The following is a 19,078-nucleotide window of genomic DNA, read 5'->3' on the forward strand; positions in this document are numbered from 1 at the left end:
TCTGCAGGGGGGGTGCCTGCCTTGCCGAATTTGACAGCAACAAAGTGGTGTAGGTGACAACAGTAAACCATTTCTACCCACTTGGGAGAGACTTTGTTTATGCGGGGATGGAGCGCACCAACTGGGGAAAACGCGGCGCACTACGGCATCCAGAAGGCCATGCAGTTGGCCACGCTCTATCAGGCAGATGCCGGGAACATTATTTAAGTGTGCCAAGCATGACGCTTTCATTTTCCTTGAACTGCAAGCCACTGAAGAAGGGACAGCAAGAGTCCCGAAACGCGTTTGGCTGAACATTTGATGATTTGGGATACTGAGAAGTCTCCTACGTGCCTGCTGTAAATTAAACTTGCAAAACGGTTTAATTTGTGTCCTGAGACCTCCTTCAAATTGGGTTCCTGCTTTGATGGATGTGTAACGGCTGTCTCCGGTCGTGAGGAGAGGTCCACTTCCAAAGGGTTTCTGGACCTACACACAGGAAAGACCATCTACTTGACCCTGTCTTCTCCAATGTCCTCAAATTGTAAACCAGCTACCTGGAAAGACCGTCCCTGGTCCTAACTGCCTTTTGAAGCTTGGAAACAAGCTATCACCGAATGAAGACCTACTCTAGGCCTAGACTCTACCCTAGCAAATGACAAAATTTCACAGTGGCTCACTTCCACTCTTGATAAAGTTAACCAACAAAAAACATATACCAGAAGAAGGAAAGACTAATCGGAATCCTGGTATTCGCCAACCTCCAGAAACTCAAAACAAGAATGTAAAAAAGATGAAAGGTTGTGAAGAACAGACTATGGGGAGATACGTAAGCAAAAAATAAAAGAGAAAACATTACAGTCTACCATGCTGAGATAAAAAAAAGACCAAGCCTCACAATTTGAGGAAAAAAGCAATTGTGCTGTGAACTCCTCGCGCGAAATGTTTCACATAGTTAAAACTCTATTAGAACCCTCCTCCATTGGTCCTCGCCCTGAACCCTTTCCATCGCGGTGTAATGACCTTGCAAGATTTTTTCAAAATAAAATTCACAAAATATATAGAGATTTTCAACCATACACAGATTCCAGGAACATGAGTTACAAACCTGCCTATGCTTAGTGCTGTCCCCCTCTGAAGTTAGATAGTCACACAGATGTATTGAGCAAAGTCAAATCCATCTCCCAAAGATCCAGCCCCTCCACGGATGTAGCTAAAGTAGTTGACCAGATACTCACTACCTTGCTAGAAATGGCAAACTTATTCTTGGCTACGGGACTAGTCCTGGTAGCATGGAAACATGCCATGGTCAGTGCATTATTAAAGAAACCCAATTTGGACCCCCTTGACTTAGGAAATTATCGACCAATTTCCCTGCTTCTTGGGTTAGCTAAAGCTTTAGAAAAATTTGTTAATCTTACTCTCTCTGCATTTTTAGAAAACCATGATATTTTGCAGCCCACGCAGATTGGATTTTGACCCCACCACAGCACAGACACTTCTCTTCTGGCAGTGGTGGAAGAAGCCAAAAAACTGCTAGATCAAGGAGGCACAGCAGCCATAGCCCTCCTAGATCAAAGCTCAGCCTTTGATACAGTGAACCACGACATCCTTGCTGAAAGACTGCAAAGAGCTGGATCTCAGGGCTAGCTCTTTCATGGCTGCAGTCTTTCCTGGAAAGCAGGTCTTTCCAGATATTTGACAGAGCCTGTACATCACATACTTTTCCGCTCTGAGCCTTATTCTATTTAATGTTCATATGACGTCACGTGCAGATATCGTCCATCCCTTTGGGATATCAATAGTATCTTCTGCAGATGACACTCAACTGGTCTATTCTCTCACTCAAAGCCAGAACTCCCCTTCCTCCACACTAGGCCCTTGCCTAGAGAAAGTTGGAGGCTGGATGAACAGTTCCTGCCTTCTATTAAACAGAGGTCAAATGCAGTTTACGATGCCTGCCAATAACCTGACCTCCTCATGTAATCTGAGCTGGCCAATCTGTTATGCCCCCCTTCCACCCCAAATACTGCCACAAAGAGCCTAAGAATGTGACTGGACAAATCCCTGATCTTTAACACCCAAGCAATAAAGCTCTCTGTGATATGTTATGGTCTACTGAGGATGCTCCTAAAAATTCTCCCCCTCCTTCCTCCCAATGCAAAGAGGCTGGCAAGGGTGGCTACTCCGCAATGGCAGAAGAGCATTGCCCGATTGTCAGAGCCAGCAGCTAAAAATGAAACAATATTTGATTTTCGATGTATTTATAAAGCAGCTGGCTCAACCAGCGTGTGCAGGGAGGAGTGGGTCTGGGACTTGGGAGGGGGTAGGAGAAGTACTATGTGCATTCTCTAAGAGTGCATATGTGTTTGGATGGCCATCTCATGCACTGAATGCAGCCGCGCTGGGGAAACCCCATAGACTCCCTGACCTGAGCGACTTTTCAACCCGCTCAGGCCAATCAGCACAGGGATTGGACAGGAAGTCTGGTGCAGCCCCAGTGTCTGCTGGGACATGGAAAAGGAAACACCCGGCGGGACGAGGCTGCAATTTAAGATGAGTTTTTTCTTTTTTATTATACCCCCCGCACAGCCCGCTACCTTTTGAATGTGGCGCTTGCCACTGGAGGCTGGTGGTCCAGGCTATCATTTTTTTCTCACCTGGAGTACCACAGTTCTCTTTACTTGAGAGCCCCAAATGACCACAATAAGAAAACTACTGGTGATACATAGCTCTGCCTCTCGGGCTCTGTGCAATCCACCTAGACATCAGTCTGCCTGACAAGCCCTTGCTGCCCTCCATTGGCTTCCAGTAGCTGAGAGGATTACGTTTAAAACACTCTGTATCGCCCACAGGCCAGTCCTTGACAAAGGGCCTTTGATCTCCCGTACTATGGTATACCCGTACCTTTCTGGGAGCACTTTGAGTTCCTCCATGGCCCATCTAGCTATAGTTCCTAGGGTCAGATTAGTATAATGTGGAGGGCGCTCCTTTCCTATAATGCAGCAAAACTATGGAATTGCCTTCCACATTCTCTTAGATCATCTAAAATGGAACTTCCTTTTCAAAAACTATTAAAGACCGGGCTTCCCATTAATCCTCATTATTACTGTCTGTGCCGCACTACCAGTGCTGGGATGCATAAGGGTAGTCATGCGCTGTACAAGTGCTGTATAGAATAGAATCTTGCGGTCAATGGTGGCCACTGCTAGACAGTTTATAATGTTAGAAAGCATCCAATGAATGGCCTCCAACTGCATACAGGAATTGATTTCTCAAACAATATTTGAAAATAATATAGTCTTGAGCCACTGGTGGGCACACAAACCAGAGTGAGTTCTAAGAGAGCGGGAGTCTGAGAGGCCGTGATCATATGAGAGAGATGGAGATAGCAAGAGAGCACAACATAATGTGACTTTGTGAGATAGATCCATCAAAGCAAAACAGAAAGATAGATTTCCACCAAAAGTTAAGAAGACACTGGACAACACCACTAAAATCAACAAATAAGGAAACCCTATTGTGTATTTAATAAAAAGTAGGAATGCTCTAATTTGAGAGTTACAAGGAGAGCAAGGAACAAATGCCCAGATGCATCAACCTTTTTAGGAAGTGCAAACGGTGCGATTCGCATAAATCGGCCTTTTGCACTTCCTAAATTGGTTACTGGGATGCATCAAGCATTTTTTGGAAATCGCTTTTTTTGCGAGTTCCAAAAAATGCGATTGCTGTTAAGGAATCGCACATTTGCGATTCCTTAACAGCAATGCATCATCCCCAAAACATTTGCGATTTCCAAAATTGCAAATGCAAATTACCACGAAGTTGAACTTCGTGGTAATTTGCAAAAATGTTTAAAAACGCATGAAAATGCATTTTTTAAACGTGTACGTTACAGGCACACATGTCCTTAGGACATGTGTGTATGTAACTCACATGTAAATGTCCATTTCATGAGTGCAGGGGGGGGTCCTTTGGACCCCCCTCTCCACCCTTGAAAGGCTTTGATGCATTCCGAATTGAAATTGCGAATTCGCAATTCCCATTCATTCCTATGGGCATTTCAGCCCATAGGAATGAATGGGAATATCGGATTCGCTATTTGGAACTCGCAATTTTATTGGAATTCGGTAAAAATTGCGATTTTTACCGAATTCCAATAAAATTGCGAATTTAATGATGCATTGCCATTTGCGAATCCTTAATTGCGATTCCTTATTTTTCGCAATTAAGGAATCGCAAATGACAACGTTGATGCATCTAGGGGAAAGAGACTTGAACTCAACAAGCCATGCACTCACTCCCTAAACACAGCCTTGCTCTCACATCCACCAGATGGCATTTATTGTGCCCAAGCCTGGCCATCCAGTGCTGAATCTGAACCTTGGACTCGCCTGTGAACACGCTTGCACTTGTACTCACCATTTAGGGCCTGCATGTAGTTGTTTCCCAGATATACCAGGTTTTCTAACGCTGGGTTAAACTGCTCCAAAATGTTCTACAAGAAGAAGTAGAAAAAGTACAAATTACTTGTCATGTATACCATTGTTTTCCTAATACATAGGGCGCTACGTTCTAGACTTACCAAATGTAATCATAGGATGTAATTCCAGGCCTTAGGACTGTAGTGTAAATTTTCCAAACACAACAACGGTACATATCAGCGGAGTTCGAGGGTGACCGATAAACAGCCACCTTCCTATTGCTGGGTCTGACAGTAGCCAATAGAGACATTGCTCGATACTGGAAGGCTATTGGCACGCGCCCAGTTGGGGAGTGGAAGAGTGGTCTAGACCGGTGCCTGAATAGAGAAAAACCAATGTACGAGGCTTGAGGATGTCCTCATAAATGTACAAAAATATGGCAGAGATTTGCGTACTACAAGTCGATCGCCATTGCGCGCTATGTTAAATGAGTAACATAATGTGAACAAAAAGCATATGGGATGGCCTAAGTGGCTACTTCATATAGAGTATCAAGTGGAATATTGCACTAGGAAATTAGCCTAGAGGGCAGAGAAACTTTCAGAAGCCCACTTGGAGGCCAGGGGGACAGAGTGCACGAGAAAGAGCCTGTTTGACTTCCTTGGAGACTTCAAGCCATCCAAATAAAGTCTATGAGCTGTCCTGAAGTCCAGAATCATGATGTAAAACTCTCTGAGCGCCAGATGGCGGACTTTGAAAAGAACACAAGAAGACCCCACTCCCGAATAACACAACATTCAGCTACAACCTTTGGTAAGACAAAAGTTTGTATGAGTTCTCTGGACACTCTTGTCCCGGTGTGAAGTCACACTAAGCTTCACATTCTACACTGGCTGCAGTTCCTCTACCTGTCAGACAGGAGTAACGGCCTTTACAACGCGGACTGTTTCCTCGCAAGCTGAACAACGCTTCACTTATGACGCATATGTCTTAACCATGCATATGCGTGGTTAAGGCAGTCAGCGTTCCCGGCTGTCTGAGCGGGTGGGGAGAGGAACTGGAAGGATCACTGCAGGGAGGGCCTTGACGCGGCATGGTAAATTGGGCTGGGGCAGAGATTACTGCTACCAAAGGAGGAACGTACCATGACAGCAGTTTAACATCAAGGGTAGCTACTAGTAAAGTAGGGGTGTGCAGTTGAAGAAGTTTCACGTGTAACTTGACAGGACCCTAAGTTGTAATGAAAATGCAGAAAAGCCTCTCCGGTGGTCACACCCCAAGGTCCACCCGAATTGGGACGTAATTGTCAATAAAGGGACAGCTCCTGCAGATTATGCATTAATTCTTGGGATAAATTCTCCAATGGTTCATCATTGTATTGGTTTTGAGAACAAGTGAACAAGATAGCGTAGGGAATAAACAGCCGACACTTGTTTCGCCCATCTGGATATCCCTCCAAGGGCTTTCTCAAGGCTGATCAATACAACATTATTACATCATAATTAAAGCTCTGGTTTTCCGTTTTTACGGATTTTTACAGATAAATAGAGACAGGAAACAGTGTCTTTTCTGTCTGCAACTTTTTTTCAAAGTGGATAAATACAGAAAATGTGCTCATTTTATGTGACTCTATGTGCTGTATTTCATGAATTATAGCCCAACAGCTGAGGAATTGGACAGCATGGGAAATTAAAAAAAACAGGATCAAACTTCTTTTACCCCTTCGATGCTCATGACAAGTTCAGCTCGTCATGAGGCACGGTTGAGCTGTGCTTATGACGAGTTGACCTTGTCATGTATAATGGGATTCATCCAGGATCAGCACAGGAGGGGAAAACCCCTAGCAGCCAAGGTGTTAAATAACTGCATGTGTCAACATACATTTCTGGTATAATGTTAATATTTGCCAGTGGATGTACTGTTATATTTGGCAACTTAAATAGCAAAAACACAACAGACATCAAAGTATGAGTGCGCGTCTATCATTTAAATAAATATGGAAATGTACAGTTTTAGAACTACATTTACACGCAAAACACAAAATAAATATAGATAAAACCAGATAAAATGGCAAAAAATAAATATGGATAAATACAGACAGAAATGTTTAAAAAAAAATACCATAAAACCAGGAGCCCTAATTATAATATTTTACGTTTTTTTCAGTGAGTAAGACAAAAATAGGTATGGTTTATACATTAATGGGAAAGGAATACAATACTCATTCAGGAGTTATGAAAGAAAGGACCAGCTGGTGTTCAGAAAATACTCATCCACTGACCATAGCTGGTAAACAGACATGTGTCACCACAATTCACGTTTGCAGTCATTGTACAGATTCTTTAATTGTAAGTTCAGTTCTATTATTTTAATAAGAGATTTGGAAATTCCTTCGCCGCTGCGGGGTCCGACCTGAGCACGCTCTCGCTGGGGAATTGCTGAATCTTGTCCCTCATCAGACCCACTCGTTGGATCTACTCATTGGCTGCCTTTCCTCTCCCCCAGTCCGGACACAGCCCGCCCTCCGTGGAGGAAACATATATCTGTGTTGTGTGCCAAGAAGCCTACCATTGCTTTTTATTGATTTCATCCCAGAGAAACCCCGCAGACCGCCTCTATGAACCTTTCAAAGACTGCCCGTTTCGGGCGATTCCACATCCATCCTGGCTGGACGCCAACGCCGCCACGAGATATTTCATCCCTTAGTACTTTAACGCTGCCACACGATTCAGTGCCTCTATCGAAGGTCTCCATAATGTATACATATCTTTGACTGTACGAAATAGGAACTCCGGCTGGAGCTATCTAGTACCTCACCCTTGATGAAGACAGACCCCCACTAATTCGAGCAATACTGACTGCCAGGAAAGAAAATCCCTGATCCTAGCCATCTAATTTGTGATCTGACCTTCGCTATATACCTACCATTACGTTATATTGTTGTGTGCATCCCCTACCCCATGGTACTACCCTGCCCTGAAGAAGGTGTGGGTTGAATTGGCCAGAACACCGAAACGTACGTCAGCGTGACTCCTGTGGAGGGCAGAAGCCTAGTTATTTTCAACAACTGTCTTTTCCCTTATTTTGCCTCCACAGTTTGATTTGTGTCCATGCAGTTATATTTCATCTGCTCTGCAGACTTGGCTGTACCGGTATGAGTGTCATGTATAAATGAGTGCGGTAATGACTGATCTTATGAGTGTGAAAATAAGTGTATGATGTCTAGTACGGCTGCTTGGGAATGTGTGGGACGTATATGTATTGTATAAAGTTTGATATTTATACCATCAGAAATATTCCTTGTTTTTATCAAATGAATCATGGTGATCTGTTTATGACCCATGCAATCTGAATACCAATTGAACCAAACTACTAATAAACTAAGGAGAACCAAATGATAAGTGTGTGATGTGTCTTGGGCTCTGACACCTTTTTGTCACCTTGCTTCTAAAATTAAGGTTCCCCTTTTGGGACTGTAAAATACGCCCTGGCAGGGTTTTCTGTTGATTCTATTGTACTGTTATACTCCCCAGATAGCCTGCCAGTATCCTAAATCCCCACGGGGAACCCCCTTCTATTTTGTTGTTTGCTATTATTTTAATATACCATGTTCTTGCAGAAACTGTGTTAAATGCACCAAAGAAGGAGCAAACATTAGCAAAGCCCTCAGGTCTGGCCTTTGAGGACTGCAATGTTTCCAAAATGCATTAGAAGGTAAAATCAAATAAATCTTAATGTTATGTTTTCATGCTTGAAAAAAGAGGGGTGTAATATGTCTCACTGCAAATGTTTTTTTTTAAACATGAAACTAAAACAAATGAAATACTAGCTACCAGCCTTGGCATTTAATTGGGCTACTTTTTAGGCAGGTATAAGGAAGCAAAATGTGGTCACTCACAGTAAAGAGAGCCAATGGCTGATAGGGGCTGACCCATTGCCCCAGGCTGTGGTTGGCCAAAACAAAAGGAGACGGACACCTGAACGGATGGATGATGAGGGGTCACTTAAAATCCTGTATGTATGCATTTTATTATATATTTTTTTTAACTGAACGCTGGTAAGCCAGATCAAGCTATCTCCAAGCTAGATAAAAATGTCACAGTAAAATTTCAATGTAGGTCTTTCACAGAAGAAACAGTGTTAACAGCTCAGTATCAGTATCCTCATTGCAAGTTTTCATATGCTTACTTATCTGTCAGGTGCAAGCACAATATTGGTGATATAGGCAGTCTTAATATCAACTGATGTGCAGGACATGCTGTGGCAGGGGAAGGTAGAGGATCCCAATGGCACAGTGAACAAGCATAGCCAATAGGTCTCGCCTTTGGGACCTTATAAGTGTTTAGCCATGTAACACTTGATGTTGTTGCACCAAGTATATTGTGCTGGATAACTAAACACGTACAAGGTCCCAAAGGTGAGACCTATTGGCTATGCCAATGCTTGTTTTGAATTTGTCACCCCGAATGGGACGGATATGCCCAGACGTGGGCCCCGTGCTCTCAATGCCTCTGGAGTCAAGCTATCCAGGCTGATGCAGGCTGAAAGCCCGAAATCGGTCCTAGGATACTTGTTTCCAGTCCAGGGAGGACCTGGCCTGGCAGTTGGGCTGGACTGTTCCCATTGGGCACTGGGTCAAGACTGATTTGCATATGGGTGGGTCAAAACTGGAATGAGCAAAAAAATGATGGATTTAGGCCCAGATCTCTGCACTGGGGTGAATGTATGACATTGTTCTGCATTCTGTCCATCAATTGTTCTTTATGCATCCGTCCAATTGTTAGGGCCCGGGTTAGTGGCCCCTTTTCCCTAACACTTATGATGCATCCATCAGAGCGGATCCCTCCAAATACTACTCCTTTGTATCTCTATTACTAAATGTGCAACACTGGGGGCTTGCCAAGTTTACTTAGTGGCATAGAATTTCAGCGTATATATCAGACTGCTTTGGAACCTTGAACATTTGTTAACAAAACAAGTGTGCCCCATGCCATGGGTCTTCAATTTATTACTGAAATATTAGCATGCCACCAAAACTATGGTGGGTGTCACTAGACACTTGTATATGTCTTCAACAATTCCTCCCTATTTAAGCTCCCTATGGAGACTTGGATAGTTGTAAGAGGTCTTTTGTATATTACTGAGTCTGTGTACCAGGTGAGACCAAAGCAATGGACCCCATTACTTCATGGTGTTCCCCCATGCAGGAATTTGATATCTGCACAGTCCAGTCTTGTTCCTGCTCCCCACCTTCAAGAGGAGGGTGTTTTTGGAAAGCCATGTTAACAGAAGGGCCAAAGTTGTGCAATGACTTATCTCTCTTAGGGCCAGATGTAGGACACCAAATACCGATCGGTAACGGCCGATTTCGGCCGTTAGCGACCGGTATTTGGTGTTTGACATTTAGGGGCCTTTAAATTTACCGAATCGGTAAATCTATATGTAGGTGGCACTAAAAAACGTTCCACAGGCCCTTAAGAATTCGTTATTTACCACCAAATTATACTTGATGGTAAATAACGAATTCCTGTGTACATGCACATCTGTGCATGTACACCTGTGCCATGTGGCACACATACATGCCCTAAGGGCATGTATGTGTGTCACATGGCACACAAGCCAGAATCAGCGGGGCAACAGGGTGTCAAAGTGACACCCTGTTCCCCTTGGCAATTCGGTAATTTTACCGATTCGGTAATTACCGAATCAGTATTTGCCGTTGATTCCTATGGGTCTCAAGGCCCATAGGAATCAATGGCAAATACCGATTCGGTAATTACAGAATCGGTAAATACCGAATCCTACCGATTCTGTATTTTTTACCGAATTTTTACCAACATCTCTTTTACCAAACCTAAAATACTGAATCGGTAAAATTCGGTATTTTAGAGTCGGTAAATGAGATTTACCTACATCTGGCCCTTATTAAGGCAGATGCCAAAGCTCCAACTCTTTAAATAACAACTAAAGGCGTACTACTATTCATGAATTGACCTGCTAACCATTGCCACCATCTCCTCAATACCTTTAGGTTGAGATGTTCCATAAAGGCCTCGCATTTGTATTTGCCGCTGCAGGGTAAAATGGTGGATATTTGAGCGGCATTGTTAACAGTAGGCTCCAGTATACGTCACTGCTGGTTAAGCGAGAGTCAGAAACTGCAAGTAAAATGGCTGCCTACAATACCGCCTTTATCCTAATGTGGTACCAGAAAACTGGTTGGGAATTCAAAGCAAATGGGATACTCTATGCATTTAGACTTCATTGTCACATTTAAAATGCATTATTTTAATGTATACACATGCAGAGAGCTCTGAGCTGCTTTGGCTTCTTTCTTTGAGCTAAGTGGTAAATGAAGTATTGAACTTCCAGCCTCTCTTTTCCAAAGAACATGTCCTGAAGAGACACATTACAGCCTGACTGAACCAAAGGCAAGTTAAACTTTCTGCTCCTCTCTCTATAGGATTCTGAATGAAGACTACACCAGGGCTAAGTTGTCTCCTCAGCCAAAGAGAAGCGAACAAGGAAATGGGTCCAAAGGCGTTTGCACAGCTCTTGTCTCTGTCCTGAGCTGGTCGTTAGAATGAGATTTAGCTTATAAATAGTAGTTTACATGCTCTTTTTCTATGAAGTTTATGTTAGTTTGAAAGATTTAGGGAAAAAGTGTGCTCGAATTTTTGGGGGAGAGATGGCCATGAAAACCAGTTTCCTGTAACAAAACGTTCCAGTTGCAATTTTTTTTGTCCCCAACGCGGATCTGGGCAGTGCATTCAAACTTTTCAATTTTTGTGAGTTGCAAAGGTTGTACACATCCTGAAAGCATGGAGGAAGAGGAGTCATATGCTGGAGTATGAGGCATCAGTATTTTGTAGTCCCTGCCAGAGCAGTCTGATCCTAGGCACTAAGGCACGCTTGTGCTATGAATGGTGTCCCTGCAGCCGGCCTCCTAAGGCAGCAATGGAACTGCGTGCAACCCCCCCCCCCCCCCCCCCCCCAAAAATAGGTTTCATATCCCCTCGTCAGTGACTAACAGACCTGCTCAGCCCCACCAGCTTCCGCCCCCCTTACACACTGCTTGTGTACCACAGTAAAGGCAGATCATCTGTCAGACACACATCTTAAAGTCCAGGACCAGACAACTTGTATGAGATAAATGCATGGTGTGTGGCAGGTGTAAATGGTAGCGCAGCCCACTTAAAGCATTGCCACAAGGCCATCAGGGCCCACAGGCCTGCCATAAAGTGTACAGAAGCAGAGATGTGTGAGAGGTGGGAAGCAGTAAAGGCAACCTCTTGAGGCACAGCAGCAAATTCTACGTGTTCCAAGCCCAAAACCATAATCTTTCCCTTACCAGTCCAAGCCAAAAACAATAACCTTTCCCTAAGTGTTCCAAGCCCCAAACCATAACTTTTCCCTTAGTGTTCCATATCCAAAAACCCTAACCTTTCCCTAAGTGTTCTAAGCTCAAAACCATAACCTTTCCCTAATTGTTTCAAGCTCAAAACCATAGCTTTTTCCTAACTGTTCCAAGCCCAAAACCCTAAACCTTCACTAACTGTTCCAAGCCCCAAACCCTAAACTTTCCCTAAGTGTCCAAGCTCAAAACCCTAACCCTTCCATAATTGTTTACAAAGCCACTCACAGCCAGCAAAATAACTTACATTATTATCTATTAATGAAGCCCACCCCAATAACACATGCTGGACACACTGCCAACGAGTACATACCAACAGAACACACTGATTCCAATAGCTACAGAAACAGTCCATACCAACAACACATTATGGACGACTATGCATCATTGACATCCATTTCAGCGACACACTATGGGCTTACTATCAATCAATGAAGTCCATTCATACTACATTCACACTTTATAAGTATCAGAACTTGTCTGCATATTTACAATGGTAATTTGTAAGATAATGCTAAATAAATTTCTCCAATCTTGGTATTAATGGTATAGCTAGAGTTATTGGAATTTGGGAATATAAAATGCCCACAAACAGGGTGGCAAGAGCTTCTGGTACAGGGGACCAGAAACAGTTGCTATTGGCAGGCAAAATGTGTCTAAATCCTGGCAGCTCTTTATTGCAAGATGATGCTACATAACTTTTCTCCAATTTCAATATTAAGATTGCTGTTAGAGTCAGAGTCAAAAATCTTTATTCGGCTAGATAATAGCCATAAAAGAGCAAATTAAACATTGTTTAATAAAAAATGAACATGATAAAATTTTAGCCAACATAATCAATACCCTAGTGTTAATTTTCCAACAATACTTCGCAGCCGAACTGCGGAGGAGATATGCTAATAAACCATAAAACCGTAAAACAAGTGAATTCATCATTTAAAAGAAGTAGGTGACGTAATGCAGGTTGACACTTTCTAATGTTTAAAAATCTTAAAAATGGTTTTAAAAAAGTGTGTATCGGGTTAAGATAAAGTTTACAGAAAAACATAAGGTGCAGAGTGCTCTCTGCTGAAATTGAGTTACATGGACACAAATCTAATTTAGCATCACAATATGCATCACTTGGGTATGAAACCAACAAGTGAGCAATTCCCATCCTGAACCTAATTTGCTGTTAGAATGGTAGCAAACACAGTGCATTGAAAACTACAAGCATGGTGGATAGACCTTCTGGTATTATGGACCAGTAACAGTAGTCTTTGTTGAGAAAAATAGTATTTAAATACTGCATTTGGATGCAGGTGACTCAATGGCTCTTGTTTCATTAGATTTTAGCGCGGCCTTTGACACAGTATCTCATGCCGTGCTTATAAAGGCCCTACAATCCATAGGGGTCACTGGCCCTGCTTTGAGCTGGCTATCTTCTTTCCTTACAAATCATAATTGTCAGGTCTTCTCTTCCTCAGCCGATTCTAAGACCTATTATTCACCTTATGGAGTTCCCCAGGGGTCTGTTCTTAGCACTCTGCTATTTAACATTTATGTTAGACCCCTGGCAGCAATCGTTGAAGAGTCTGGGTTGTCGCTCTTCTCTTATGCTGACGACACCCAAATTATTTTTTCTCTTTCTGCTGGACAGACTGCAGAGCTTTCAGCTCTTAGGACTGGGCTCAGCAAAGTGGCTTCATGGATGCATGCTAATTTCCTCATGCTCAATGGAGAAAAAACGGAGGTTCTGGTTCTAGGTAAAGATAAAAATCTCTGGGGTCTGCAACATTGGCCTACAGAAGTGGGTGCGTTCCCACAACCTTCCAACCATGTTCGTAACCTTGACTTTATTATTGAAGACTTACTATCTATGCGTCAACAAGCCATGAAGGTTACTGCAACATGTTTCACCATCTTGAAATGGTTGAGGAAGATTGTGTGGATGTTGCCTAGCTCTACCCAGAGAATCGTAGTCCAGGCCCTTGTAACATCTATGCTGGACTACGGCAACATCCTCTACCTGGGAGCAAATAAAGACGTAATACGTAAACTGCAGTGGGTACATAACTCTGCTGCCAGATTACTTTGTAGAGTTTCCAGAACTGCATCGATCTCCAGTTCTTTGAGGAACATCCATTGGCTTACGGTCGAAAACCGGGTCAAGTTTAAAGCTCTAACTAATATGTTTCGAATTAAGCATGACAGAGCCCCCCCTTACTTGCAAAACTTGGCTCGTCCTTACGTGCCTTCTCGCACTCTTCGGTCTATCACCCAGGCCAAATTTCAGGTGACAAAGATCAGATTATCCCGTACCAGTGGCCATTCTTTTTCGTATTTAGGCCCTGTACTGTGGAATGCTCTCCCTTTGTCTCTTCGCACCCAGTCCAGTCTCATATTTTTTCGAAAGTCACTCAAAACCTGGCTTTTTAATCAGTAGGTCTCTCTCTCTCTGCTCTGCCGCTTCTTGATGGCGGCGGGAAACCCTTTTTGGGTAGCTGTTGCGCCAATATTTAAATTTAAATAATAAATGAATAAATGCCATCCTAATTCGGGCTCAAGTTTTTCATTCTGAAATGAGGGGTATGGCACTACTTTATGCTGATGATGCAGTCCTTATGGCAAGGACTTCAATTGGTTTGCAGAGACTTATAGATAATTTCTTCAGTTCCATGGTTGTCCTCAATCTAACCAAAACTCATGTTATAGTCTACGGCCCAAAGAACGCAAACTGGAAAACGCATACTGTGAATAATAGAAAGATTGGGACGGTACCTTTAATTCCATATTTGGGGGTCCTGTTCAACAACTCATGCAGCTGAAAGGCCAGCTGGCTGTGTCTGCACAGCTGAGTTTGAGTGGAGTATTGAGGCACTTTTCTTTATGCAATTGGGATCTAATCCCATGAAAGAGATGATGACTATTTCTAAGACCATGGGTTATTCGATTGCAATCTGTGGGGCAGGGTTATGGGGTCCCCACGACTCTTCTGGTATCCAGAAGGTAGAGAATATTTTTTGCGAGCGAAGGGTACTGGCCATCCCCTCATTCACTTACTGTTTTTCTTATCATGCTGAGTTTAGTATTGATTTTATTAGTGACTATATACAATTGTGCCCTCCTATACTGTGGATCTCAATCTGGGCAAAGCAGAAGACGATTTTAATAAACAGGTGCTGTTAGATTCTTTGAAATTAGGCGGGGTAGGAAGGATCCAGTGGTTAGCATATACAAACAAAATGTTTTCTTGTCTGGATTTTCCAGAATTATTTTCTAACCCTGAGGCTATTACCTCTGCTTGTAAGACATCTGTAAAAACACAATTTTTTTTAATGTACCATAGGCAAAGAGAACGTATTAAATTTGTGACTTGTAGTGGTGATGTATCTACTGATAATTACATAGCATGGTATGGAACCATATCTTAAATGGGTCACTAATTTATAACACAAATCTTACCTTACACGCCTCAGATTAAGAAACCTTCATTTTTTGGTTGCCTTCCTCGAGCCTGGACCTTACTTTCACATGTTTCTGTTGTGTTCTAGGGATTCCCGTTCTGCCCACATTTTTTTTTTTTTTTTTTAGGAAGATTTACCATCTATCCTTTTTAAGATCCGCTAACTTTAGACACTGCAGACTCATATCGCTTTATCTAATAATTTACCCTCTATTAACTTCTATTTTGCGGTGGTTTATTATATTCTGCACTCTATCAATCATTGACGTATATTATGACAAATTGTAGAAGTTAGTGTTCTGTAGCATTGTTGGTACTTTGCTCATATTCATTGATTTTTTAATCTTGTTTTTTTTTGCTAAGGCTGAATCTTGTTCGAGTGATCTGCTATGAACATCTGTGTACCTTAACTGCACTATGTACTTTATTTTTTTATATATCTTTTATAGTTTAACTTTAACCGGATAAAGATTAATTGACTGACCGAGTGGTATGTCTTGCGTAAATAAGACAAAAGACGAATGAGGCTTCACGATGGAATAACGCATTTTGTTAAGAATTGAGCTTAATTCTAACTTGATGTAATAAGGGATTTTTCATGCTGTTTCTGTTTGAAAGATTGGGGTACATCATTGTCCGTACAACAATATAAATGAGTTGCTTGACATAGCAATTGTGTATGCACTAGAATTAAGGTATGGGAATATTCATGGCTATTCTAATGTATTTATAGTTCTAAGTATGCCTGGACTAGAAATCACAGGACAATCAACGTGTTTTTTTTCATTTCCAGACCCGAGATATAATCAAAATAGAGGGCCTGATTTAGAGTTTGACAAGCAGCTAGCCTGTCCGCCAGAGCAGTGTAGGTCATTACCTCCGCCATTCTGGAGTACTATCCCCCACTATAGTTGGAGATCTCCGTCTACCCAGCAGAGCCCTCTTTGCCTTCAGGGGAGCTGCTCTCAGAACAGAAGGCACAGAATGTTTGGTGAGCAAAAGCTGGGTCTCCGGCGGCCGCTCACCAAATAATTAATTTTTTTCAAAAACAAACTCCCAAAGCAGGAATTTGTTTTTCAAAAAGGAAATACTAATGACCCTGACACTCATGGAAGTTTTTCCTATTGTGTGGGGGCCATTAGTAGTTTTTTAGGTCTCGCCTATTCCATTCCGCAGAAATGAATATGCGAGTCTAATGCCGCTAAACCAAGACTTAAACCCAAGGCTCTCAAAAGGCTCTCAAAAAGCGGATTTCCAACAGTTCACGACAATCACGTGACCACAAGCACGCGCATTTCCCCACATGAAAGGCATCAGCCTCTCTCCCACAGGCTTCCCCAGCGTGGGCTTGTCCGGCCTCTGCCAGTTCTCCTCCCCTAATTATTCACTTCACTTTTCACGGCCGCAGGCCGTGACTCCCATTTCACGGCCGCAGGCCGTGACTCGCATTTCTACTCCCCCCAGCCCATGTAGACACCATTGCTTCACTCGGCCGGCCTCTGCCAGTTCTCCTCCCCTAATTATTCACTTCACTTTTTACGGCCGCAGGCCGTGACTCCCATTTCACGGCCGCAGGCCGTGATTCGCATTTCTACTCCCCCCAGCCCATGTAGACACCATTGCTTCACTCAGCTTAAAGCACACCAGGTTCTGCCCACATTTTATTTTTTTTTTTTAGGAAGATTTACCATCTATCCTTTTTAAGATCCGCTAACTTTAGACACTGCAGACTCATATCGCTTTATCTAATAATTTACCCTCTATTAACTTCTATTTTGCGGTGGTTTATTATATTCTGCACTCTATCAATCATTGACGTATATTATGACAAATTGTAGAAGTTAGTGTTCTGTAGCATTGTTGGTACTTTGCTCATATTCATTGATTTTTTTATCTTGTTTTTTTTTTGCTAAGGCTGAATCTTGTTCGAGTGATCTGCTATGAACATCTGTGTACCTTAACTGCACTATGTACTTTATTTTTTTATATATCTTTTATAGTTTAACTTTAACCGGATAAAGATTAATTGACTGACCGAGTGGTATGTCTTGCGTAAATAAGACAAAAGACGAATGAGGCTTCACGATGGAATAACGCATTTTGTTAAGAATTGAGCTTAATTCTAACTTGATGTAATAAGGGATTTTTCATGCTGTTTCTGTTTGAAAGATTGGGGTACATCATTGTCCGTACAACAATATAAATGAGTTGCTTGACATAGCAATTGTGTATGCACTAGAATTAAGGTATGGGAATATTCATGGCTATTCTAATGTATTTATAGTTCTAAGTATGCCTGGACTAGAAATCACAGGACAATCAACGTGTTTTTTTTCATTTCCAGACCCGAGATATAATCAAAATAGAGGGCCTGATTTAGAGTTTGACAAGCAGCTAGCCTGTCCGCCAGAGCAGTGTAGGTCATTACCTCCGCCATTCTGGAGTACTATCCCCCACTATAGTTGGAGATCTCCGTCTACCCAGCAGAGCCCTCTTTGCCTTCAGGGGAGCTGCTCTCAGAACAGAAGGCACAGAATGTTTGGTGAGCAAAAGCTGGGTCTCCGGCGGCCGCTCACCAAATAATTAATTTTTTTCAAAAACAAACTCCCAAAGCAGGAATTTGTTTTTGAAAAAGGAAATACTAATGACCCTGACACTCATGGAAGTTTTTCCTATTGTGTGGGGGCCATTAGTAGTTTTTTAGGTCTCGCCTATTCCATTCCGCAGAAATGAATATGCGAGTCTAATGCCGCTAAACCAAGACTTAAACCCAAGGCTCTCAAAAGGCTCTCAAAAAGCGGATTTCCAACAGTTCACGACAATCACGTGACCACAAGCACGCGCATTTCCCCACATGAAAGGCATCAGCCTCTCTCCCACAGGCTTCCCCAGCGTGGGCTTGGCCGGCCTCTGCCAGTTCTCCTCCCCTAATTATTCACTTCACTTTTCACGGCCGCAGGCCGTGACTCCCATTTCACGGCCGCAGGCCGTGACTCGCATTTCTACTCCCCCCAGCCCATGTAGACCCCATTGCTTCACTCGGCCGGCCTCTGCCAGTTCTCCTCCCCTAATTATTCACTTCACTTTTTACGGCCGCAGGCCGTGACTCCCATTTCACGGCCGCAGGCCATGATTCGCATTTCTACTCCCCCCAGCCCATGTAGACACCATTGCTTCACTCAGCTTAAAGCACACCAGGATACTGGAGTGCTTTAAGCTGAGCCATAAAGATTCTTATCTGTTGGCAGACATCCCCTGTGAAATGCAAATCTGATCTTAAGGGGACGAAACAAAAGGCACATCTCCAGTCACATCATAAGTCACGACTTACATGCTATTCTTTTAATATAATACAAGTTGTCATTGATGTTTCCGTCATTGCATCTAAATATATCCTACAAGTTTCATGCTTTTGGCATGCCTTTGGATAAATGTCTTTATTTTTTTTTTGTGCGCGCAAACACGCAGAGCACAGCCTCTCTCTCACTCAGCTGCACGTTCATCCATTCCAACCCCCCCACTCCCTCTCATGCATGCTATTCGGTCTCAAAACACATTACTCATGACACTACGAAACAAAGGCACATCTCCAGTCACATCATAAGTCACGACTTGCATGCTATTCTTTTAATATAATACAAGTTGTCATTGATGTTTCCGTCATTGCATCTAAATATATCCTACAAGTTTCATGCTTTTGGATAAATGTATTTATTTTATTTTTGTGCGCGCAAACATGCAGAGCACAGCCTCTCTCTCACTCAGCTGCACGTTCGTCCATTCCACCCCCCCTACTCCCTCTCATGCACGCTATTC

The 19,078-nt window shown here is 42.8% G+C and overlaps 1 protein-coding gene across 1 annotated transcript in view; it reads right to left on the bottom strand.

The window, feature by feature from the left end:
- Positions 1 to 19,078, bottom strand: part of BAIAP2L2 (BAR/IMD domain containing adaptor protein 2 like 2) — a 179,030-nt gene that overhangs the window by 126,918 nt on the left and 33,034 nt on the right. The window contains exon 2 of the mRNA XM_086963230.1: positions 4,402 to 4,477. Within this exon, the coding sequence (XP_086819356.1) occupies positions 4,402 to 4,477 (76 nt within the window). The remainder of the gene's footprint in view (positions 1 to 4,401; positions 4,478 to 19,078) is intronic.

This window comes from Lissotriton vulgaris, chromosome 1_1 (genome assembly GCF_964263255.1).
Source record: "Lissotriton vulgaris chromosome 1_1, aLisVul1.2, whole genome shotgun sequence".
In the NCBI taxonomy this organism is placed as follows: Eukaryota; Metazoa; Chordata; class Amphibia; order Caudata; family Salamandridae; genus Lissotriton; species Lissotriton vulgaris.